Source organism: Haliaeetus leucocephalus, unplaced genomic scaffold (assembly GCF_000737465.1).
Source record: "Haliaeetus leucocephalus isolate CR32 unplaced genomic scaffold, Haliaeetus_leucocephalus-4.0 Scaffold276, whole genome shotgun sequence".
NCBI lineage: Eukaryota > Metazoa > Chordata > Aves > Accipitriformes > Accipitridae > Haliaeetus > Haliaeetus leucocephalus.
This window is the reverse complement of record NW_010972712.1, coordinates 116422-142910: the sequence shown is the minus strand read 5'-3', so window position 1 is coordinate 142910 and position 26489 is coordinate 116422. Positions and strand designations below refer to the sequence as shown.

Genomic DNA, 26489 nt, shown 5'->3' with positions numbered 1-26489 from the left:
CACAACTGCATCTCTCGGCATACAGCTGTCTGTAACTGGGGAGGCGGGGAACTTCCAGTGGCCACCTCAGCTGCAGGGAAAGCTGACAGCAGTACAGAAGCATGCTAACCTCAGACGTTGGAATGAACCGGTAATTGTAAGTTTAGTCTGAAAGTAGCATTTTTTTGAGTGTTTCTTGGAGTTTTCGTCATATCGCTCTCCATGTGACAGTGAAAAGCAGCAGCCTGTGCAGGCACACTTGGGCATTTCTGGCAGTCAAGGCACTGTTAATAGTATTTTGAAAAATACCTTAAATGTGACTTACCTGAAAACAAAGCCCAACTCTTCTCAGTAGAAGGATTTTTTTCAAAAGTAGAAGTCTTAAAATCTGGACAGCAATTAAACAAATTATAGTTCTATAACAGTTTAATATTGTTGATTTTTTTTGCATGAATAGTCTTTCAATGACCACTTAGTCCTTGTGAATATCTGCTAATCTTTTTTTACTCATTTCAAGGCTTTGCAGATGAATGAATTTACTAGTCTACACTTTTGTCAAAACGTCACCAGCAAAACTGTGGCTGATGCAAATTCTCACCATCAGTCCCTTGGCAATCTAAGTATTGCATTTATTACTAAGAACTTGTTGAGAGCCACACAAACCCAGTACACTCCCTGAGTCTCAAAAAACTTCTTGCTCTCTTCCTAGCATCCCACTGCTGGTAGGCCTGCTCCAAAATACCCGAACACCTGGCTGCAGGAAAGCTACTCTCATTCTAAGCCCAAATTCAAGTCTGTTACAAAAGGTCCAAGTTTTCTGCCTTCAGGCCTGCTCTTTGCTTCCTGGGATGCAGTTTCAGTCTCCCCGAGCATTCCTTGGAGTAGAAGCAAAGCAGAGGAGCTGCCAGAAATCTCCAGTCCAAGCGCTGAAGAACAAGTCAGAGATTTAGAATGGTCTGACTATTTTGTGCAAGGTGTATTTTGTATATATCAAATTAACAAGTAAGGCCGTAATCAGAAAGGCACACCGTTGGCATTCATAGAGTAAGGACACCCCAGAAAAATTAGGCCTTGATGTTTTGAGGATGCTTTATGTGCATTGCCAACTTGGCAAGAATACTCAAGGTACATCAGAGAGAAAAGAAACATTAAGGATAATTGGACCTAAGAAACATGTAGGATGTGACTGATAAAAGGAAACATGCTGCCCCAGAAGGCACCAAAGGCCAGATGATTGCCAAAGAAGCATGAACTGGGGAAAAGGTAAACATGGTAGGGGGAGAGCGCAACCTCCAACTCAGGTCCAGGCTGGAAGAACTTGCTCCCCCACAGCTGCAAGGAGCATGTGTGCTAATCTATATAGTAAGTGAGGCTAATTGAAATATAACTGGCCGTTAGTAAATGAGATGGTGACTACTAACCCATGAATGTAAATTTAGGTGGGTTTTTAGTAATGATGTAACAGAATAAATACATTGTTTTTCTTTGGTATGGGGTGCTAGCTTTGTGGAATTACCACCTAGCACCCATCTTTGCACAAATATGAAATAAATAATGTCTCTCCTGAGTGTGTGATTATTGGCTTGCTGTACACTAGGTAACGAATCCACTTTTCGGACAACACAAGGAAAACCTCCTTGTGATCCCACTGCTGTTTTAGCGTTACCGACACTTAAGCACCAGCACATCTGTAACAGTCCTTTTTTGAACCAAGATGGGACCAGTTGAATTTGTGTATTAACGCATCAGGGTGAGGCAACACATATAAAAGAGAAACAACTCTTTTGAATGTCAGTCTACCGCCCAAATCATTAAGCTGTCCCTCTGCCTTTCTGTACCTATTTTGCATGATCAGCGATTAAAACCCAGAAGGACCATTATAGCACAGGAGGTACACAGACTTACTGTGAAATCAGAATCAGAAATCTTCTAATGCACTCCTACATTCCTGAAAACAAGTCAGAATCCAAGCTGCTATTTTTGTTAAGATTGCACAAAGGGAAAAAAGTTTGACAGCTTTTTTGCATTTCTCCATTGTAGAAGATTGGTTTGTTTTGCAAACTGTTTGTTTTCTTTTGAAATAGAATGTTCTATCTTTTCTGGAAGACCCAGAGCATGAACTAAACTCTTACTGAAGGGGTATATAGCAGTGATGTTTTCTTCTATTTAGCATGCTTTAGTAAATTATATTTCAGTATTTGTTTGCTAGCAATTAAGAACTGATTTTCCTTCCAGCCATCCACAGCATCTTTCAGGTAAAAACAGGGCATAATCTGAGTTACTGCTAAAAAATGTTTTTAGCAAAACAGAAGACAACTGCGCTTCTGAATTAATTCAGTTTGTGTGCAGAAAAGGAGGAAAGGTTTGCGAGCATCAGAATTTCAGCAATTCAGTTGGGAAAGAGACTGACACGACTTAAGCATCTCTGAAATGTTATGCTCTGCCTTCCCTCTTGAAAGTGGTGCTGCTTATGTATCTTCCTGCCACTGATTACCTGTTTCCTAGGGGGCTTGTTGCTGCCCTGGGGACCCCAGCAGGGCCAGAGATGCTGTATGGGGAGGGGCCAGGGACACAGCATAAACCTTCTCCTGAAGGAGTCCTTGCAAACGGACCCTGGAGAAGGACTCCTCTACCTCCAGTTGCCATCCTCTTTGCTCACACTGCATGTTCTATATAAACGAGGAAGCAAAAAAGCCCCATGGGTGCCTAAATATACAAATAAAAGTTACTTGCAAACTTTTTATCATAATGTTAACTTTTTTCCCTTTTTCTCAGGTTTTTTTCCTGTTTAGACTTACTGGAGAAGAGTATTTGAACACACAAGGCATCCAAGTGATGCCCATGGGCTGTGGAAGAATTATGTGGCTCTTATTCCAAACATGCATCTGAAACTGCACTTCCTGAAGAGATTTTCAAAAAGTCAGCAACACTGTAGCACACACACAGTATTAAATAAAAAAAAAAGCTTCCCACTTCCCACACACTGTGACTTTTATAGTGCACTGACTAAAGGCTTAATATAGTTAATAAACTCAGTATGTATGTATTTCACTACTGAGATGGATTTACATTAAGCATTCAATTTTCATTAATATGGTGTAATTTTGACCTGGTGAGACAACTGCCCAGACAGAACTATGGGGCTTATATGTGAGCCTGGGATTTCCAAGGACCATTCAACCCTCCAGATGCTGTAGGATTCCCTGAAACAAAGAGAAAAAATAAAAGGGAATAGAGAAAAAGAATAGAGAAGTTTATTACTTCACGGTTGCTGTGTAAGTTAAGGGACAAAGTTACCAGCAGTCAGAGCTGCTACCTGAAATAGCAGAAAATAGACCTGTGCATTTGCACAAATGCAAATGTGAAATAAGGTGTTAGAAAAAAGTACTGTTTGGTCAATGAAGCAGTAGGATCAGCCCAGTCCTTTCTGTTCATTTACACCCTGTACTCCCTTTTTACATTATTAGGTAATCTGAGAATAAGGTATGGGATAGAAGTAACACACACAAATAAAACATAGGATTCTTAATGTTTCATTATAAACAAACCAACTGTATGGCACAATGTTTGCTTTATAGATTATGTAAAATGTTTATTAGGAAGTAAAGTGCTCAGTTTTACAGATCAATACATTCTTGATCATTGTAGAAGACTTGCATAATTAACAGCTTCCTAATAAGACCAAACACTGTAAATTACTATGCGAAAACTTTACCTTTGTAATAAGTGACAAATGATATTATAATCTAAAGTTGAAAAGTGAAATAATAAAATGTTTGTAACATTTGTTAAGTGGCCATGCACTTGCTGCAAGGCCTATTGTCAACACACGGGTACCCCATGAAAACTTACTGCACTTCAAGATGAAGTTTGTTATTAAGTAACGACACGTTACAGAAATATACCTCAACAAATACAGCTATGAATGCAAACATTTTCATAATAAACATATACTACAAATAAAAGATGAACTGCCTGATTGAATTTACATTTTGAAAGATACATTTTTACACGAAACCTATTTAAAACCATACTGATTGGTTTAGTTTTGCTTTCTTTCCCCCCAGGAAGGCCCTGCCTCACCAACAGATGACCACTAGATCACTTCTGCACACTCCCCAGTCCCTGCTGCCATAAGCTTCAGTATGCCACAGGCTTTACAGGCCACAGGCACAAGCCATAACACAAGGTATTCTTAGTAAGGTTCCAGCTGACTGCTGGAGAACTCAAGTTGGGTCATTTGGCCGAAGTCATTGATTTTAAGTACATGATTATTTAAATACTATCTTAGCATTTAGGTAACCCTTCACCTTAGAAACCGAACATCAGTTACATTACACACATGTAATTAGCTGGCATGCCTCAAAGTTTAAGCTGTAAATCATGTCACATACCAACACACTACACATTTTGGATATGAATATAAAGACAAGGCTATGTATATTTAAATTGCTTTATATTGTATTTTCTGTTTTCCTTGCACACCAGCTGGCTATGTGTACAGCTAGATTTTTTTTTTTTAATTTGTTTGTTTGAAGTCAGAAATGCCAGTTCAACACAGAAAAGCTTTCCTCAGGAAGGTCTGTAAGGTCCAAAAAACTTTCAATCAAGGCAAGACAGAGCTTAGTCTGAGTGTCTCTCGTTTCACACAAATGCCCTAACCATTGTGCTGTGCACCATTTTCGGGAGTTGACAGGGTCTCTTGTGAAAGAGTATGAATTTCTTCCTAGTACCGGACAAAATAACCCACAGAAAGAAAAAATACTTCACAAGAATCACAGCCTGTTTTCGCACTTCATTCTGTTCTCAAGCCAAAGGTACTAAGAAATTCCAATGTCCACTGTCCTGGTTTTGGCTGGGATAGAGTTAATTTTCTTTCTAGTAGCTGGTATAGTGTTACATTTTGGGTTCAGTATGAGAAGAATGTTGATAACACACTGATGTTTTCAGTTAGTCTAAACACTACTTAGCAACAAGCCAAGGATTTTTCAGCTTCTCATGCCCAGCCAGCGAGAAAGCTGGAGGGGCACAAGAAGTTGGGAGGGGACACAGCCAGGGCAGCTGACCCCAACTGGCCAAAGGGATATTCCATACCATGTGATGTCATGCCCAGTATATAAATTGGGGGGACTTGGCCTGGGGGTGCAGATCACTGCTTGGGAACTAACTGGGCATCGGTCAGCAAGTGGTGAGCATTGTGCATCACTTGTTTTGTATATTCCAATCCTTTTATTATTTTCATTTTATTATTATCACTATTTTTTTTCTTCCTTTCTGTCCTATTAAACTGTTCTTATTTTAACCCACAAGTTTTACTTTTTTCCTGATTCTCTCCCCCATCCCACTGGGTGGGGGGGAAGTGAGCGAGCAGCTGCGTGATACTTAGTTGCTGGCTGGGCTTAAACCATGACATCCACCTTGGGCTTCCTCCTGCTCCACCTTACCTTAATTAAGTTTCTGGGCATATGGTTTCTTGTAAACTTAAAACAGGAAAGGCATGAAGTCTATTTAGTTTTAGCAAATTCTCCAGTTAGAGGGAAGGCATTCTGGGTCATTGTACATCCAGGCAATGCAGTTGTAAGAACATATGCAAGATGTAAGCTTTGCTTAAGCAGTACTACCACAAGAATGAGGTGCTAACCCCGGCAACAACTGCTTTTTGAAACAGAAGGCACCAACATAACATACACAAGCTACTTATACTTTGTTAAATAGACATTTTTTCCTCTATATACCTTACTAATAGCTAATATGTGTTTGACTATGTAGCTTTCCATTTTCATTTACACCAACTCTGTCTTTAAATACAAGACAACTGCCATCTTCAGGAAAAATGCACAATTGACAACCTCCCTCCTAAATCGGCATTCCACATAGCAAATATTGCTAGGCAAAACTACAAACACCATGCCTCAATGCTTTCTATAGGAAGCCAATGTAATTTCAGTGTTGCATTTCCTTTCAAAAGCAAAGCTTCTATGACATGGAAAGCAGACGAAATGAAATACTAGAAGTCATTGATTATACTACAAATACCTTTCCAAAGGAATCACATGTTGCACCTCAGTAGAAAAGCCTATGTAGAAATATACCTAGTAATTTTACAAGCAGTTCTGTAAATGTAAATACAGACTACGTAGTCGAGACATGATTAGAACTTCACAGAGCACAAGATTAGATTTTCCCAACTGTCAGCAACTTCTCTGCCCCCTTCCCTGTCACACCCAAGGAAGAGTGTTCTTCAATTTTGCGTGCTTTTAAATAATGTACTTTCTGCAAAGTAACCATATTTACCTAAGAACCTGTGGAATGTTTATCCCAGGAACACCAAGATCATGAAAGCATAGCATTAAAAAATGGGCACTTTGCAACAAAGCTGAAAATGATTACATTAGTTGGGTGTGAAGAGGCAGTTCTCAAATATTACTTCTGAAATGCTAATGAAATGCAAAAACACATAATGCATACAGTTTCCATTGCGGAATAACGTGATTTACAGTTGTACAAACTAAGTGCATTTTCTTCTGTTTAAAGAAACATAGTATTTCTCAAAAACATTTAAGTTAATCAAAATGTTCGTACACCAAGAATAACTCAGAAAAATAGGTAGAAACTCAAAATTTTAAAAAAAGTGCTGTTTTATTTCTTTGAAAAGTGTTGGCTGTTATAATGAATGAAACAATAAACTGATGCCATCTCCTTTTAAAAACTGCTTTAAAAAGGCATTTAAAAATCCTGTTTTCTACTAGAAAGCAGAAAACACACAGCCTTTCGTTTGAGTGTTTTAGCCAGAGAGCATCATTTTGTCTGAAGCTTGCTGCCCTCATGAAAGTATTCCCCATAATACATGTATGGAACCAAAATTCTGTCTAGGTAGATTTTGTCACACCTGGTTTCCATTCTGTCTCCTCCATTTTCATTTCCAAGGCTGACAGTCTCACTGTTGGTAACTTGAATGTGACAAATGGCTTACATAGGTCTGAAAATGCCTTATGAAGACAATATTTACTTTTGCCCACCAGTGAAAATTATCCTTAGTGGTTTGATCAGGATGATCACCTCATGCTGGGAAACAGTGAAGGAGCATATTTGCCGGCTTAATACTGACCTGAAACATTTAGAATCACCTACAAAGTTAATCCTACACATGCATGTTATTGCCCCCATTTCCTCCTCCCCCATCAATACCATCTGACTGGGAGGAAGATGGCCGAGAGTTCCTCGACCGAGGCTGGCCATTCAGTCCAAGTGGTGTTCCCAACCGATGGCTCATTTGGGATGCCGTATCATCCGATTCCCATCGCTCCAACTCCTCTCGTACAAGTCGCTCCATTTGTTCCCTGTGGATTTCATTGTCACGACCCAGCCTTTCATCCTAAACAGATTAAAAGACACAAGCTGGAAGCGCAGCTTCCAAACTGCGGTCTAAGCAAAACCCTATACAAACATGGGAAATTCTTATACCACTCAAATATTTCCATAGGCTAGTGAAGAAACGCAGCTATTGCAGTAAATTGTTTTCTTTCCAGTGATGTAACAGGTTGTCACCTTCACGTATGAAAGTGCGAATTGTATTAAAGTTTCTAATATTTAAATCCACCTCCAGAAATGTAAAATATACTGAGGAAAGCACACCCACAAGGATGCTCCATAGCAAGAATCAAACAGAATTATTGACTGGAACAACAGTAACAGCCAGGAACACCGTTATGTGTGACAGGGCAGCTACAAGTCTGACCTACAAAACCCACAAAGACAGTCCATCTCACCCACCTCTTAACAGTCCGATTCTGGCTGTTCTTGCCCCATCAGGAAGCTGACAGGTTTTAGCATCCACAGAAGTAACACGTTTGTCCCACAGGCCACTTCCAAAGGGCCCTCAAGAAAGAGAGGGTGGGAGGGGAGGCAATAGAAGCTAGATATTCCTGGTGACAGAAGTGACCTGCTTCCACCTGCCATATGCAATCCCAGAAGCCACATGGGAGAAGAAGAGCAGGCTGCACAGTCCTGCTGGGCTGGATCCCCCAGACTCTTAACAGACTAGTCCATAAAAAGCTTTGTATTAATCCCAACAGACACCAAGGGATAAACAAGCTGCTTCAGCAACTACCAAACACCACTGCTGTTCAGTTCAGGGGTTTAAATGGTGCTCTGTTGCCTGACTGTGACACAGTCCTGCTATAAGATGGGTTGTCGTATTTGAAACTTGCATCATGTCCCTAACATTTCATCTTTTACATTTCATGTTTTCCTAACACAAAACTGAAATCACTTGGCCACTGCCAAAGCACCCACCTTGTCTTTACCACCACTCTCTCAACTCTCCCAAGCAAAGAAGTGCTAACAGCAGGCAAGCTATGCAGGTTGTGACCAGACAGGAGAGAGTGGACTTCTTACCTCTGTCACTCCATCTAACAGTCTTCCCAACACATCTCTCCTTTTTAGTTTGGCTCTCTCCATTGCTTCGAGCTTCACAATAACTGCATCGATCTTGGAGACAATACTGCCAATAGAATGCTCCATGCGATCAACCCGCCTCATGAGTCTGAGGGCAACAAGTGTGAGCTTCAGTGACATTTCTGAGTCAGTATCATTCCAGCATGTCAACACACAAGAGCAGATAAGGATGAGACAGCATTTTAATTCAAGCACACGTGACCTTCCACAAATGAGTCTTACTGTCCAGAAAGGGACAAAGTACACAAGAGCAAGAAGATAACACAGGGTAAAGCAGATGGGGAAAAAAGTACATATTCCACTCTGTTTTTCCTGCTTTTAGGTCATCCTTAGCAAAATTTGTTGGTTCTAGTTACTCAAATTCCTCATTCAGCTAGTGTTGCTATAATTAATTAATATTGAGATCTATAACTTTAGACAAAATACACACAAGTAACTTCAACTTATTAAAAACAACAGCTGAAGTTCTCACTGAACCTAAAACCACCTGAAGATTTTACTACTAAAACAAAATCAGAAAAGTCTACTGGCATTATTGTAGCATGGCCATTTTCTCTGTCTTTTCAATGACCAGGTTTTAAGGATAGGATGGGGTTTGTTGAGGTTTTTTTGTTTGCTTGTTTTGATTTGGTTTTCTAACCGATTCCCATGAGTCTCTCTAAAGTACTTCCAGTTCAGATATTACTTGAAAGCTACTAAAAGGAGTGACTTAAGCACCTTAAAAACATAATATTTAGTTTCATGAATAATTTGATTAATATTCAGAGTTATAGGAGAGACTACTATATAACTGAAAGAAAAAAGCCCACAAGGGGAAAAAAAAAACCCAACCAACCAAACCCCGAAACAAACCACCATAAAGATTCATCCCCCTCAGAAGGATAAACTTACACTTGGAACTCTTCATAGGAAACCCCACTAGAGCTGCTGCCCCTCCTTCTGGAGCTGTGTCCGCTGTCTTCATCCTCATCCTCCTCAGAGTCGTCCAAGCTCCGGGGGAAGCTGCGGCTGCTCAGAGGACGTGGCAGAGAGCTCCTATCCAGGTCCAGATCCTCCTTTGTGAAAACACAAGCCACAGACAGAGAAGATGTACAGACTTTCACATGTACATGAGGGATAGGGGTGTCAAGGTCAAAGACCTCCTGCCCTCCACCAGCTGCCCCTTGCTTTTTTACAGTTCTGCTCGGACAGCCAGGGATGAGAGCAAATGTAAACGGAAACGAGGGGATTCTTCTGAGGCAGCAAACCAGCATGGAGAGAAGACTGGCAGACAGCACTGGTGCAATACCACTTCTAATGCTAGGCTTACCCTCTCTTTCTCCAAGTCATCCCTCATCTGCTGATGTTCATGCTCTGTCAATTCCTGGTCCCCATCCTGGTCATATTTGGTAAATATTGCTTCAATCTCTGCATCCGTGTGCCCCTTCCTGAAAAGGCAGTAAAAGCAGTTCCCTTACTTTCCATTTTTCAGATGCTGAACGAACTTCAAGTATTAGAAAAACACTTCACTCCAAACAGACTTTCATCCCCAAGCCAAAGACACGACTGATCCCAGTGCTGTCTATAAATTCCCAACACTGATAACAAAGAGCTCAGCCCTCAACTTTCATTAGTTAAAAGCACAAATCTCTCCTAGACTGTACCCTGCTCCTTCACAGCCATCCCTTTTATACCTCCTTGATTTGTTCCCTTTCCTTGGATTCCTGCCTGTTCACAAACTCCTGCAGTGGCTGATAGAAACATTACCGTTTCCTCAAAGGCCTTAGATCTCTCCTTGCTCAGACCCTTTCTACCCCACAACACAGCAACTCAAGGAGGTTGGGCCCCAGAGTGCCAAATCCTTCCTCCAGTGTGGGATGCCACCCCTCTGCAGCAACACCAGGCATAGTGCAGACTCCAGGGGCCACAGCGTAGCAGACCTCCCTTAGTTAAGACTTCTCTTCCACCTCAAACTGATCATTCTTTTTCTACTCCTCTCTTCTTCTGCAGTTCCATGCCACAGTTTGGATTTTCCTTTGTACAATGCCTGCAGACCCATATGCAAAGATGGTTTACCTGTACACATCTGTTTGTTTACATAAACCTCCCACCAGATACAGGAAAAGCACATGCTTTGTTACCCACCAACCAAAAGAAAAGCACTCTGCTGTGTTGTCTTTAAAACATTAGCTTACTCTTGCCACATCACAGAAGAGAGAGAAACTCACATCAAAGACTTAACATCACATGTCTCTGGGAATACTATTCAAGATAAGAAGTAACAGCTTCCTTACCCTTTTAGATCTTGCCGGAGTTCATCAAAATTTAGTTTTCCTCCACCTTGTCTCAGACTTTCTGAAATGTCATCAACAGTAGTTTTCTTCAGTTTAAGTTTGATCATGGCTTTGTTGTAGCCCTAAAAGAAAAAGTGGTATTTCATGTTTTACTTGTCATGAATGTTAACACTTGATTTCTTATAACTTGTCAGATTACAAAAATCAGCTAGTAAATACTGTCATTCAGTGTGTTCCAAAAGCCCTGCAAGAATCTGTCTTTTCCTCCAGTTTATCCATCTTTTATTTCAGTGTTTAAATGGGCAACATACAAATACCTTTGCAGTTAGAGGTAAGGCTTTCATCCTTCAATTTGCACTGCAGGTCAGTAGAAATGGAGTATTTTGTCCCAGTAAGACACCTTTGGCAGTTACTGACAGTTAAGTGACAGTTTTAAATAAAGCTGACAAAACAGGTACAACTTTCTGCAGTCATTTTGCTTATGTCTCATTCTTTGGTTTTAGGAATGAATTTTTTTTAAAAGTCCTCATCCCAACAAAGTAGCACTTTTCATTTTTCTCTGCTCTGTTTTAATAACCAGTTTCCAAGTTCTACACTCTGAGTTACTGGTCATGCTGAGTATGTGTTTAGACATTTCTGACCATGTTACAGCACTGCATCCATGCCAGAGTGCACACACATGCACGTGTTTTTCCTAAACTGGGATTCAGGCCAAGCTCTTAACTTTGTATTCAACAACCTCAATGGCAGCTGCCCCTGGGAGCTCCCAACCCATTATCCAAGACTTGCCTCATCTTATTGCCTGAAATGAGGTAATGCTGAATTCTGTTACCAAACCAAATAGCAGTTTAGCTTCATCAGTTCAATATTTCTGTACACACCTAGACACACAAATCCTGTGTTGTATTCAGTAGGCTGATAATTCAACACAAAATCTCAGATGACTAAAATACATTGTGATGGAATGTTTTCATTCATTTAATGTACACTCAGCTCAGATTCGTTTATTTTAATTAAGAGATGTGTATTTTCATCACCTGCTGCCAGCTTTACTTTGTATGGTTTATATAGTGTTTTATAAAGTAAGTTCAGATGTGAGGAATGAGGTGTCAAACAAAACGTTACTTTTACCTTTCTGATAAGGTCAGACAGTTCCATTTCTGCCTTCTGTTGTGCCATATCCGATTTGACTTCAGAGTATGTATCATTGATAATGGCCAAAAACATGTTCTGTTCATGAAAGAAATGAAAAAGCCCACTTAAAAATGTCAACAAGTCTGAGCCCTACCACTCCTATGACCTTCATGTGCAGACCTATACATGAATTTTTTAAAAAGGGCCAGGAGAAAATAGTGGGCTGTTTAAAAAGCACTAACATCAAGAGTTTGAGATATTGAAATATGATGCACTGCAGTATAACAATTTTTAATCAAGACTACTGTTTATTCACGTAACTGGACAATTACTTTCCAGAGAGGGTTCATGCCTACAGACAGCAGTGGCAATAAACCATGCCTGTTTAATATTATACATGTAAGTTTGGCCTTCCACCTGCAAGGCCAAACTTACACAGATAACAACTGTGAATTAATCTAGGCAACACAGCTGGTAACAAAAATGTCTGAGGAATCAAGTTAACTATTCATCCCGTAATAACCAGCACAAAACACAAGGTTCTTACCTAGTTACAGCTCTACTTGCATTTCAGACTGAAGATAAAAACAAAAAAAGCTTAAAATCAGACACTTTGGCATGTATGCCACCAACTCCAAAAAGAGTTTGGTCACTTGTTCAAACAGAAGAGAAAATATTGGTCTCACTAACCCTGTGCGAAGCACATAATTTACTTGAGCCATGCTGTCATTACTAAAAGGGTCCTGCTGAACATGGAGTAAACATGACTGAATTGCAAGCTGGACATTCAAGTTCAGAAATAATTACTCAACTTACTGGCACGTTCAATATCCCACTCTCATGCAGAAAGGCAGTGTTAACCTCTATTTCCTCATGGACTTAAAAAAAGCGCTTTAGGAGAACAATATTCCAATGCTGTACCTTCGTGCATTCTTGCCCAACACCAGAGAATTAAGAGGTAACTTGACTACTATTTTGCTTTCAGCTGTCCAACATTAAGAGTTGGTGCTTTCTGCCCATCTTCCCTAACTTGGTTTCCAGGTCTCTGACTGGTATCAGGGAGCTTATGGGAACATTTCACTCCAGCCAAATGACAGGATGTGCGGGTATTAATAAGCACACAAACAGCGAGTATTTTGGATAACCTGCTGTGCCTTCACACTCCAGTGCTTTTCTGCTACCCCTTAGATAAAAATATTTCTTTCCCTTACTGGACACTAGCCTCTGGATTTTGTGAGGTGCTTCAAAACAAATATGAAACCTGCTTCATGTGCTTCTTTGGCCAGAGTGACCCATACGTTATTTTACAATAGACTACTGCTCCATCTCACTGAACACTGAAGACTCTCCGCTTCCTTACCAGCAAATAGCCAAGTTGAAGTCTTGTCCCGTAAATAATACCTGAATGCCATTTCTCCTCATCTCAAAGAATAATAAAAAGTCTCATTAACTACAAGGGTCATTAAATAACTCTAAAAGTTATGATGATACAGGACTGCTGTACGATTTTAAGCTTAGTAAAATCCTGCTTTAATGCTTGCCACCTTATCAAATCACCAGAAGATACACAGTTTGGGGAACAATCTGAGAATTTCTTGCTTAGATAACAGCTTCCATTTGGTGATATCATCAGAAACAAAATTATTACTATATATTAATGTTAGTACCAAACTAACTGAAAACAACATCCATGTAGAAGATACCAGGGCTCTTCACTTGTATCGACATAAAAAATTAATTTACTTGGTCTCCTAGACTTCTAAGAGAGAGGCCTCCTCCCTCCACTTTGTCATATAAATTATTAGTAAGATTGTAATATGGATTCAGTACTAGTATTAACAGAGAGTATACAAAAGATGAGTACTCACTCACAATGTACTCACTGTTTGAATTTATTTGTCATAGAATCATGTCTACATACTGCCTCTCAGAGAAGTTGAGCTTCATATAATACTGTTTGTCAAAAAGTGTACAGGCAATCTGCACTGGGAAGGTGAGAAAGACAGGGCCCAACTCTGTCCCAGGGAAGGAAAAGAGGATAGGAAAGAGGCCTTTGCAGGCAAACCTGCATATCTGAAAGCTGCTGCACTGCTGTAGAATTAGGCTCTTCTAGCAGGCAAGCTGTGCGTCACATGCATGAACTAGGCTGTTGTAAACACAGCCAGCCATGCATTAGAGCGCTTTATAACCAAGAGCCTGCATGGAACATTACAGCTACTTTTTACCAAAAGATACGGGCTTGCTGTGTATGCCAACCAGGCACTATTCAGATTTTAGAAATAAAAAATTCTTTATAATAAAAAAAAAAGTAAAAAACCCTACAACATGGAGCACTATACGGGAATGACAACTAACATACAATGCAAATCTATTTTAAATGAAGAAAAAAATGACAGTGTGTTGTGACCAGCTACGTAACAGTCAGGCCCCTAAATGAATTGCACATTCACCATTATCAAAAAAAGCCCCAGGTAGCAGTAGGAATCAAAGAACAAGAGATGCAAAAACGGCCACCTACCCACCCCGCATAAAAAAAGGCGTACATACCAAAAGAATGAAGAACATAAAGAACACAAATGTAGTGAAATAAATTGGTCCCAAAATTCGATTAGCTTCTTCAACCTCTGTGAAGTTGAAGTCTCCCAAAATGATGCGGAACTGAGTAAATCTTAAAAAAACAAAACACATCCAGGAGTTGAAAAAAAAACCACTTTTGGAGCTGTGCAAGAATTCTCAAACTATTTTACCCTAACAGTCTGACTATGGCCAGCAGAGAAGTCTGCACTACTGTAATACTTTATCAGGCACTACAATAGTCAATTCTTCAAGCCCATCTCTAGGCATAACCAAACTTGCAGTCAGACGCCATGCACACAGAACAAAACTAGAGTGGTTACTTCTGGCTGTCGATCACAACTGATCATGGGGGAAACAGGAAGCAGAGCAAACCAGTGATTACCATTGTGAAGCTTTAAGACCCACTCTGATCACTCTCCTACTCCTTCTGCCTCTCACATACATACAGCCCCAACCCTCTCCCTCTAAAGCTGTCTGTACAGGGCCAAGGCTGGAAGAGGCTTGGCACTGTACAGCACCATCAGCATATGTCAAGTTCCTCCGCTTCCCTACAAGAAACTGTTTGCACCACTGCCCCAGTGTAAGGGGTCGGGGGAAATCGATAACTGAACAACCTGGTAATTACCTCGGTTAGAATCAGGTTATGTTGTACCAAATCAATAAAGGAAAAACTGATTAACAACCCTATATCAAGTCCTATCTCTCTCCTGGATTCCAGCAGATACTTACAAATTTACTAGTTGCTAAGATGGACTCCATTTCTGAGTCAACCAACGACACACACTATCAGGAACATAGGAATGTGACCCACTTATAAAAATGATGTCACTTCCATTAATCGAAAACTGCCATTTTTAGTTCACTGATCTAACTATAGCATATTCTTAATCTCACAGCAGAGACAGTTTTTGAAGTAAAAACGTTATAAGAAATGCATTTGCTACTGAACTACATCAACAGTGATATGTCTGCAGCTTATCTGTTTAGATGGATGTTGTAGGATTTGTTTGGTCTCCGATGAGGCAACCAAATCCATTTACCAATGTACTGAGAAATTCTTTGTATTTTTTATTCTTGTACTTACATGCAGTCCTGGAAAGTGCTGAAGTCATCGATTTGAGTGCCAAAGACAAGATAGGCCAACTGAGCATATGCTAAGAAAATAATAAAAAACATAATAGCAAAGCCAATGACATCTTTGACGCAGCGAGACATGGTAGTGGATAACTGACTCATTGTTCTGTTGAAGTTAACAAATTTGAAAAGCTGTTAAAAGAAAAACAACAACTGTAAAGACAAGGAAGACAACAATTTCTTAACACAATCACTCTCCAGCCTTTTACACATGAGATCTTACTGAATTTGACTGGAGACAAAGGCAGTTAATTTACACTTAGAAATACGTCACTTACTAAAAACCACTGAGGCTTGAAATGTGAAGAAAATTCTGTGAGAACACCAACTTCTTGTTTGGATGTGGGGTTTTGTTTGTTTGTGTGTTGTTTCACTCCCCTGTTTGGCACCCTGGCTTCAAAGCAGTGTTACCAAAATGCTTCCAAAAGCCTATTTATTTATCTTTATCTTCAATGAAGATGTTAGCTATGAAGTAGTAAAATGTGAGAAAAGAAGATCTCTCAGCTGACTTTGCTCTGAGCAAGTGGTTGGAGCAGAGACTTTCCAAGGTCCCCTCCAATGTGCATTACTCTGTTACTCTGCAGTTTACCATTATTTCTTACAATAAGCCACTGTATTGCTTAAACCATGATGCAAAAATTAGATGCAACTTTTGTCTTATAAAACAGTAAGAGGTTAGCTCACTTGCTTGATAAACCTAAGTATTAGTCTGGAGTATCAGAGTGGAAATTCACTTATTGGTCTTACGTTTTCCTGCTAGACAGTTTATTAACTAAATGTTCCTCTGCAACTGTATACATACAGAGGACAGGAAAATGAGTATGGACATGGAAAGAAGTATCACTAGAAAGGCAGTAAAACAGAGAAAATAAGTTTAACTAAAGTAATGTCTCTAGTTTTCAAATGAATTGGACTAGCTTTACCAACCCTTCTAACGATTCAGAAGTTTTGAATACATAAAATGGGCACAGTTAAACCAGGCTAGGAAAAAGCAGTACCCAGTAAGAATTACTGACTTATCAATTCAGGAATAATAAAAACATTGATTTATGTGTCTGCTGTGACAAAGCACTAGCACTGACTGCATCTTCTAGACTTAAACAAGGACTGACTAAACCTGTGGCAAATTACAACCTTGCTTTTAAGCTCCCAGAAGTTACCCCTGTGCTCTCTTTCTCGCATGACCAATTTTAGGAGAAATGAGTAAATCTCAAATAATATATCACGCAAAACTGAGAATACTGCTTGCATTCCAATGTTAGAATAAGGATGTGTGCCTTGGAGTTACCTTAATCCAGACAAAAAACACAGTGACTGCAGCAATGTTGTTGAATTGCATTTGCCAATATGCCAAAGGCTCAAAATTGGGGAACGAGTTCTGATCTTCCAGCAGCTTCTTCAGCAGCATATCAACAGTTGATGTCCTATAGATGCTAATTCCTATAGCTACCACAGAGAGCTGAGTACAAAAGAAATACACAAATTTATGAAAGGTGATTAGAATTTTAAACCAACTTGTTTTAGTCGCATACATCAGGTAAAATTAAGATATGAGGAACTTCATGTTATTTATAGCACTACCATAATGTGAGCTTTAAGTAAAAGCAAATACACTGTTTTCAAGGTGTCCTGACTACAAAGCTAAAGTTTCAAACAGGAAAGTAACAGCTAGGGATTGCACAGAGCCTAGAAAAAAAAGAAGTCACTATATACAAGCTTTTCACACTCCTTCAGGGTTAACCCCGCTGGTCACTGATCACATTAGTGCTTAGGGCCAGGCAGTTGTGTGGGCTGGAAGGGGCCAGGTTTCACCACTTTTCACTCAGGAGTTAATTTAACAGCCCAGTGGCTGCTGTTTGAGATAGGATCCAAACTTGAATTTCTGGACATATCAGGAAATGCATTTCTCAACAAAACCACTGTAGTCCTAGACTATATACAAATAGCCTGGGAGTAAGAAGATTTAGAAATCTTTTCCTTGCCACAGTTGAAGAAAAAGATGATGGTAAAGCCTAGCGGGCTCAGAAAAATGAAGCTGTCACAGAGAAAGAAAAATAAGGAAAGAAAGATGACAACTCAAAAAGACAAAGGTGAAAAAGAGTAAAGAGCAGAAAGAAAGCAGTAGCCAAAAAGGTACTAGAGTTTCTCCGGAGCACAGACTGACCAGTGTTGCCCAGAACAAGCAAAAGAAGAGAAGTTGTAGTTTTACCATACAGGTAAGGTTCTTGCTTTGACCTCTGCAAATGTGCTTTTTATTAGTGTAAGTGAACACTTCACCATGTATATGGAGTCATAAAGTACATACTCCTAAATTTAAACAATGTCCCTCAGACAAGGTATAAACACAGAATTTTGACTCTTGGTGTGAACTGAATTTTACACGCACACTTGAATACACTTCACTGCCTGTAACAGCAAAGCATCTTATTCCCCTCCACCGTTAAGTATAACAAACGGCACACAGTCCCTGTAAACAACCTCCTAAATGGTCCTTCATTTACAAAGCACTGTGATGCAAGTATGATTTCTCTAGATTACTGATACTAACTTGAAGACTTAAACCTTTAATTCATCCAAGTCTGAAGATGCAAAATGAGCGTGGGACTGGAACCGTTTCAGCACTGCCAGCTTTGTATACTTTTGGTAAGCACAGCTTGATATAAGTCCAGAGAGAGTTTTATTATGTAGCTTTAAATTCAAAGCTCAGATTTTCTGCTACACCAAGATAGTGTCCACCTAACCAAGAAAGCAGCCCTGACAGTTGCTAGCCCTCTACAATTTTGAGACACTTCTTCAAACTTGGTATTAGCTGGTATTTTAATACCACATTAAATCTCTTTGTGGTTCTTTGCAAACACTCAAATCCCAGTCCCATTCCTCCAAATGCAAATCACTACTTTAAAACAGGTGATTTTCTTACTTGAAAGCCGCTGCAATAATCTGTATCAGATATGTAGGAGAGAAACAAGGACGAGTTTGTTACCTCCCATAATGGCTGTGTCTTTACAGACAAAAACTGCGAAAAAGCATACTGGACAAATACTCTAACTTCTCACCAGGACGCTGTGCTGGTTTTGGCTGGGATAGACTTAATCTTCTTCACAGTAGCTAGTATGGGGCTGCATTTTGGATTTGTGCTGAAAACACTGTTGATAATACAGGGATGCTTTCCTTACTGCTGAGCAGCGCTTACCCAGAGTCAAAGCCTTTTCTGCCTCTCACGCCACCCCACCACCAAGGAGTCTGGGGGTGCGCAAGAGTTGGGGTCAGCTGTCCCAGCTGTGTCCCCTCCCGACTGACCAAAGGGATACTCCATGCCATATGATGTCATACTCAGCATATAAAGATGGGGGAAGAAGGAAGGGGGGGATGTTTGGAGTTACGGCGTTTGTCTTCCCAAGTAAGGGTTACAGGTGATGGAGCCCTGCTTTCCTGGAGATGGCTGAACACCTCCCTGCCGATAGGAAGTGGGAATTCCTTGTTTTGCTTTGCTTGAGTGCATGGCTTTTGTTTTACTTATTAAACTGTCTATCTCAACCCGTGAGTTTTCTCACTTTTACTCTTCTGATTCTCTCCCCCATCCCACTGGGGGCACGGGGGGGGGGGGCAGGGCAGAAGGGGGGGAGTGGCTGTGTGGGACTTAGCAGCTGGCTGGGGTTAGACCATGACAGATGTGAAAGTTGAAACCACCAAAGACAGAACAACCAAGTTTGCAAAACACACCAACATTACAACACAGACTAAAATTTTCTTATTCAGACTGAATAGCCCAATAGTCTGTAAGTATCCTTCCTAATGATGGCTCTATCCCTTAAAACCACAACAGGAATACTGAGTCACTAACGTCTCCCACTGAGTGCATTTCAGAAAGCAATTTTAGCCTTATTATAAAGATTACTTACCACAATGATAAGGATATCAAGGCAATTCCAGAGACTTCTGAAGTAGTGCAATCTATGAATGTGGATTTCTAAGATCTCTTCCACCATATAATAAAGAACAAAAAGACAAAATGCCATTTCACAGGCTACCAGGAAAAAATCAAATGTGGAGATGTACTGAATCAGCCTCACTGGCTGAAACTGCCAAGACGTAACAAGGCCTCCAGTTGCTGGAAACTCCACTAACAGCCTGCATTTAAAAAAAGGAAAAAAAAAAAAAAAAAAAAATCACACAGTGCTGATGAAAAGCACTACTAAAAGATACACAGTTTTATTTACATGATTATTTAAATAATTAAAACAGGCAAAAGTCCACATATGATTCAGAGAAGACACTACACAGAACAGAAGGTATAAACCTGACTGCACTCAATTTTGCCTAAAACCCAAAGCATTTCAGGAACAGTGAGACAACAGAGGCAGAGAGACCTGTCTTCATCTTGCACCTGCTTCATCAGTCTGAAAACTGATGTTGTATATCCACATATTTACTTCAATAAGCCAACTCGCCAGAAAAGTCACCTGCAAACTGCACCCAAGCCGTTGCAGCATCAGGAAAGTCAGAACTGCCTCCAGATGGTAAGTGCAGCTGCCATGTGGAGTCCCACTTCTTTGACAGGGAGACACGCCACTTCAGTTGTCCGTCTCCCTTATACAAAACATACGCTTACCCATGTCCTCAAAACAAAGCAATCAGAAGAAAACCCCAAGTCTACAACCTACAGTGTGCAATTTGAACACTGTCACGGTTCTGTTCATACCTGACAACGCAGAATAGGTTGATATTTGCATTGTATACGGAGAAATCAATGAAAGCTGCTCTGGTCCCTCTGTCCAGCCACAGGTTCTTCTTAAGGCTAGCAATCTGCACAGCTGTCACTTCTCTGGTCCTTGAAAGGTCTTGGTAATAACCAGCCCCACTGTATGTGGCAATCAAGCCCCAATGGCTGCTCCCATTCAAGTCTCTCTCATTGGTGTATGTCCAACTAGTTCAGAAGTAAGTGAAACAGAGCATGTTGGTCTTTCCACTTTCAACTTACAATTAACAAAACAGACACCAACAAAACCTGACCAAAGAAACGTATCAGTTACTTAAAGCTGCTTTCATGTAAGAGGTACTTGTAAAAAGTTTTGATGTACCCTGGAGAAAGAGCTTACAAAGTTCCTTTGACTAACACAACAAAATTAAGTTAGGAAGATGAGTCACAAATATATTAATTGTGAAAAGAACACATCAATCCACTCACACAGAGTTTCCATCCTCAAGGAAAGAAAGAAAATTGGCATTTACATAGTAACGTTCCACCTCCAAAACCTTTCACAGTTCAACTCGCACATCATCCCAAGACAGGCAGTGCTGTTCTTATTTTTAGCCAGGGACGACAACTCAGTGAAACCCACTGCAGTAATACAATCTGGAATTACAGAACAGGTGCTCATGAGTTGCAGTGCTGCACTCAGACCACAGCATGTCTCCCATGCATAACAGCTACCAATGGCACAATGACAGCACCTAAACTCAAATGGATCAATAGCACAGTCCTCTCCAAGTTCGCTAAAGTCTCTTCACAAGCAGAACTGGCAGCTGCTCTGGATTTACCTGGCTTTACAGACAAAACATATAGCAAATGCAGAGCTGCCTCTGCCAAGTGACTTATTGTGTAATTCAGCATAACCCAGGTCAGGAGAAAGAAAAAAAAAATGTCTACAGGAATACTACGTACGCTGTTCCATTTCGAAGTCCAAAAGGAGCAGTATCTTCATTAGCTACAGAATAGACATCATAGCAATCTTTGATTTCATCCTTTAAATCTTCAGGTATTGAGCACGAACCATTTCTCACTTTCAGCTGTCGAATGCGAGGCACCCCTAGGAGCAAGTTCTCATAATAAATGAAGCTTTTGTTTTCTGCCATGGTTTTGTTGTTGTACCACATCTCCCAGTAAAGACCATCCAGCAAAGGGCCTTCTGTGAACTGGGGAAGAAGACAGAATTTTAGTTTGCATGTTGCCAGCACTGTTTTTATAGATCTTCATTCTATGGATGTGTTAGAATTGCAGTTGATAATTTTTCTGACATAAGACCTTACTGTTACCTGTCCTCCAAAGACATTTCACAACCTTGCCCTACTAGCATTACCTGCGTTCTAAACTTTCACATATTAAACGTCTACTTTGTTCCATAGCTTTGACATTGTGCACATAGATCTTCATGCACAACCCCTACTGCACGAGAAAAAAAGATCCTGCAGGTTAAATTTACAGGCCATGACACGACAAGCAAATCATGGCAACAGAGAGATAAAATATTGGTTTTAGATTACCTTCCAGAAGTCATCCATTGTGGACAAAGTTTTGAAATCAGTTTTCTCCATTTTTGATACAGGTGTTTCCAGGAAGAGCTGCGACATAACCCTGGTGTAATAGTACATACTGGAACTCACTGTCCCATAAGTCACTGCAAAAGATTTGGTAAGGAGAGGGGGCGAAGAGCAAGGGCGGTGTGGAAGGGGGGTAGAAAGGGGGTTGGAGATAGAAAAATAGAAAATAAAAGAAAAGAGGACTTCACTTGTTTTGAATACATCAAGCTGTATTTTTACCGATTTTGCACTGAAAAGTTTAAGCTTCAAAACAAAACAAAATCCACACCAAGCAGCATTTGTCTGTGATTAAAGTACAAAAAACAATGAAGAATAGACTGATCAATCAGTTTAAAATACCCAGTTCTCCCTCCTACACCTCATTCTATTATTACTGCTTCCACAAAAGCTAACTTCAAGAAAAACAAAAGCACAATTCAGCAATCTGAAGAGAGGCAACTAGTGCCTTTTTAGGTGACTTGTGCTATCCAAGGCAACCACAGAGAGCTGGCACGGGTGGCACAAGACCTCAGGAGAACTATGCCCTGCTTGAGCAGATAATGACAGTCAAGTGGGATATCGCAGGGCACTGTAAATGACATTAGCCACCTATGGTTAGACAACAAAACTCCACCCAAGATGTGCAGTGCTTCTGTTGAAGATTAACCTAAAAATGTGAAATGATCTGTTCTTTCTAGGCAAGATGTTATTTGTGTGTATATTAAGCTGACAGTCTAAAGACACTTCATCCACATCATTTGTAATCAGAAAAGAAAGCAGCTAGCATTCTTTAACCAAGGACATCCTGGAGTAATTGGGCCTTGAAGAACCTCAAAAAAGAATTAAAAGACTGACAAGAAGGAAACATGCCGCCCTAGAAAGCGCCGAAAGTTGAGTGATTGATAATGGGCATGAAGTCAGTGGACATCTGTGGTAACTAGGGGAAAGGTAAAGGCGGCAGGGGGAGATCACGACCACCAACTCAATTCAAGACCAAAAAGACTTACCCCCCACACACTCCTTGAGCATGCGCTGTAGAATAAAAGAACACTGTACTTTTAATTCGAAGCAGAGAAAACCTTAGCCCAATAGAAATGGTGACAGATTAGTGACTACCAATAATGATTTTGGGGAAGGACTTTGGAAACTAAATGGGTGAATCCAAAACTGTGTAAATTGCTTGTTTGTTTAACTGTAGGGTGTGCTACCTTTGTGGAATTACCACCTAGCACCCCTCTTTGCACAAATATGAAATAAATAATTTTTCTTCTGAGTATGTGATTATTGGCTCGCTGCACACTGGGTAATGAATCTGACTTTCAGACAACACTTCTAAGAGAATCTCCCCACAGAAAATAAAACAACTGCATGTTTCTTTTCCTCACACGGGGCCAAGCAGAGGACCACACAGCATAAATTATAAAACGATGTACAAAGCCAGATGGCTTAAGAGAACAGTCTCTGGCACCGATACTGTTACTGCCTGTAAATACTTAAAACCATTTTAGGGCTAAAACTCAGACAAGCCTGAAAGATTGAGTTTACACCAAACAATCTCCATCAGTTTTGACAATTTTATAAAAATATTTTATCACAGGGAAGAGAATGTGTTTTCTTTAGCAACCAGAGAACAAGGACTATTTTTAATAGACTTCTGCTGTGGCACATGGAATGTATCACATGACTGTGCAATACCTGGTTTCTCTCTAGATAAGTACTCTTAAAAATACAAGAGTACAAGAAATGCCCATAGCATTTAGCCTGCACCAGAAAGCTCACTCCTAGGGCATGCCAAACCACAGACCAGTCTGTCCCAGAGTTATTGCTTTCATGTAAAATTAGAAAGGATAGTACTTAAAAACACTAATGAGTAAGCAATATCTGTAGGTATTTAACACAGTATACTTTTCCTTTATTCTGTTACCAAAAATCTTTTTCTATAGCAAAACAAATTGTTAGCAGCCTGCAGTCAAACTTTTCCCACTGAAACCAATTTCACTTTAATTCAGGTCCCTCACTGCTACACCTCTCCTGGTGGTACAGCACACCAGCCACAAGCAGTCTTACACAACTTTGCTCATAAACCCACACTAAGCATTCTTAAAGGACTTGGGAAGGGAAAACCCATTATATTTAATATATAACCATGCTTGCAGTACACCACCAAAACAGTTACGTCAACAGTATAAAGTTTGGGGATTTGGGGTTTTTGGTAATCCTACTCCAGACAAGCAAGGCAGACTTGCTCTCAGAACCCGTCTACCAATGTAGTTTTGCATTTTCTTTTCCACTCCAAGATTCTCTTTCACAAAAAAGTAAAACTTCACCTTGTTCTATTACAACTGATCATAAATGACAATTTAAGCATCACTGACATTTCAGGCATTTAGAACAGAACTGCCCACACTAAAAATTGGAGACTTGAAACATATCGGCTAACTTAATGCATACAGATTTTGTTGTTATTCTCTCTAGTAACCAAATAAAACATCTATTTCACAACTCCATAGTTAAGTTCTATTTTGCACTGTCTTACTAATTTTTATGCAATTATATGAACATGCCTTGTTCTGACTATCAACTTAAAAAAACCTAGAAATCTTGAAATAGGATAAGGGCTTCAAGTTCCCAAGGCCAGAAAAGAGGACTGGTCTCAAAACTGTTACATTATATCAGCCGCAAGTGTTCAGGGTGCTGTGTGAGGCTTGTGATAAATAAACATCCTGTACTATCTATGCTCCAGTACCACTAAGGTTCCTCACCCTGAGAAAAGACCTGCAAACTCAGTTCAGGCTGCTTTCTTAAACTCCGTTTGGGTCCAGGAATATTGTTGTGCGTGAGGCTGGAGATCCGTCAAGCGCCTCACTTCTGTACTAAGACTGTATTTAGTAGAAGTACTAATATTGTCTTCAGTGTTGATTCTAGAGCACTCACCTCAAAGTAGTCACCTACTTAAAAGCCAAACAAAATTAAAAAAAAAAAAAAAAATAAAAAAAAAAAAAAGAGTAGGTTGAATGTTAAACTGTTCTGTGTTCTACAGTGTTATGATAATTCATATGATATCATAGACAACAAAACAGATGGCACACTTAAATCATGGAAGTCTCCAGCTATGATCCATATACTCCTGAGTATATAAGTCCCAGATGCATTTAAAACATCCAGCAACATGCAAACTCAGATTAACCGTTATTTCTAAGTAGTTAGCATTATCTCTGCCTTTCCACCTACTATCAATAACTTTTACTCTTAGAATGATCTGTACATAAGCTTGGTGATAAATTTGGTTTAATTTAATTTTTTGTCCTAGATGACTAACTCTGACTCCTCACATTTAACAGTTCTGTTCAGTTATTTCAAAATGTATAGCAGAAGCATTACACTGCAATGTCGTGCTACATTAAAAAAAATGCTCCCTAAAAACAAAGAGTAAGTATAGCCTGCTTAAATGTTCAAAGCTTGTTAAGGCACAGGAAGTTGCAGTATTTTCAACCTCAAGCAACAACGCACGCACAGAAACAAGAGAAAGATTTAATTCCAAATATTTGCCTACACACCTGCCCATTAATTCTTCTCCCAAATTGTCACTGAAACAACCTTCATTCTGGAATCACAGAGAGCAAGCAGACAGTACAGAACAGGATGCATTAGTGCTGAATGGTACTTACGGACACACAAGACCACAAGGAAAATCATGTACGTAACCAACTCCCGCAAAACACTTTTTAGATATCGTTCTCTGCTGGTGTTGCTTTCTTCCATGAGTCTTGTCCCCCACAGACCTTGAAAGGAAAACAGATATAATGATGTACACAGATGTCTGATACTAGACACAGAAGTGACATAATAAGTTAAGTGGTTTTGAAAGCTTAACCTATGTCATGTCTTCTGCAGGTTCTTCTGTGGATTTTAAACTGATCTAAGTTCAAGCAAGAACAACTTCTTCTGTAGGCTGAAAGGAGCACAAGGCAGTTATTTGCTATTCATGAGATACCACAATAACTTAGTAACAGCTCAGCAGAACTCTAACAGAATCTACTGAATATTTGCCAGAAATGCTGTAACTTAAAGCCATATGGTATGAAAACAGATGCAAGTATACAAAGACATGCACAGACAGCCATCCTTCAAAAAATGAAGTTTTGGTTTTTTTTAAAATATGAAAAGCATTGTTAGATGAATGAAAATCCACGTTCAGTATCTAACCTTTAATAGCAGTCTTAACTAACTTTCTACCTGGAAGGAGGACGCATCAGTCAAACATATTTTTAAAGAAAACAAATCATAACCTTCCTCTCCCAAATAGGCAAGGCATATCCAACAGACACACAGCAGGGATCTTGGCGAGTATTTCTACATGATTTCTTTCCCTGCGACAGAGTTATCATTGAAACATCAGCAGTGTCCTAAATGAGCAACCGCCATCTAGGTGTCAAAGTGGGTAACTGCATTAGCTGAACTATTCCTGCCTCTTACTAGCGTCCTATTTGTACTGGGTTTGTGTGCCAAGGTTTTGGGGGGGGGGGCCGGTTACAGGAGTGGCTTCTGTGAGAAGCTGCTAGAAGCTTCCCCTGTGTCCCATGAAGCCAATACCAGCCGGCTCCAAGACGGAACCCCTGGCGGGCCAGGGCAAAC

The 26489-nt window shown here is 40.0% G+C and overlaps 1 protein-coding gene across 2 annotated transcripts in view; it reads right to left on the bottom strand.

Annotated features, from left to right (window-relative positions):
* Positions 1–2562: 2562 nt before the first annotated feature.
* The window catches only part of PKD2 (polycystic kidney disease 2 (autosomal dominant)), a 30868-nt gene continuing 6941 nt past the window's right edge, over positions 2563–26489 (bottom strand). The window contains exons 2-16 of one of the 2 annotated variants that reach the window (XM_010569848.1): positions 25523–25636; positions 21819–21952; positions 21220–21470; positions 20257–20481; positions 19457–19685; positions 16843–17013; positions 15505–15686; positions 14391–14511; positions 11841–11939; positions 10710–10831; positions 9746–9863; positions 9328–9491; positions 8377–8524; positions 7168–7354; positions 2563–2648 (exon numbers count right to left, since the gene is read on the bottom strand). In XM_010569848.1, coding sequence (XP_010568150.1) covers positions 2635–2648; positions 7168–7354; positions 8377–8524; positions 9328–9491; positions 9746–9863; positions 10710–10831; positions 11841–11939; positions 14391–14511; positions 15505–15686; positions 16843–17013; positions 19457–19685; positions 20257–20481; positions 21220–21470; positions 21819–21952; positions 25523–25616 — 2259 coding nt within the window. In that variant the 5' untranslated portion in view covers positions 25617–25636 and the 3' untranslated portion in view covers positions 2563–2634. Of the gene's footprint in view, positions 2649–6542; positions 7355–8376; positions 8525–9327; positions 9492–9745; positions 9864–10709; positions 10832–11840; positions 11940–14390; positions 14512–15504; positions 15687–16842; positions 17014–19456; positions 19686–20256; positions 20482–21219; positions 21471–21818; positions 21953–25522; positions 25637–26489 lie in introns of those variants that run through there. The other variant, XM_010569847.1, reaches the window with a different exon arrangement.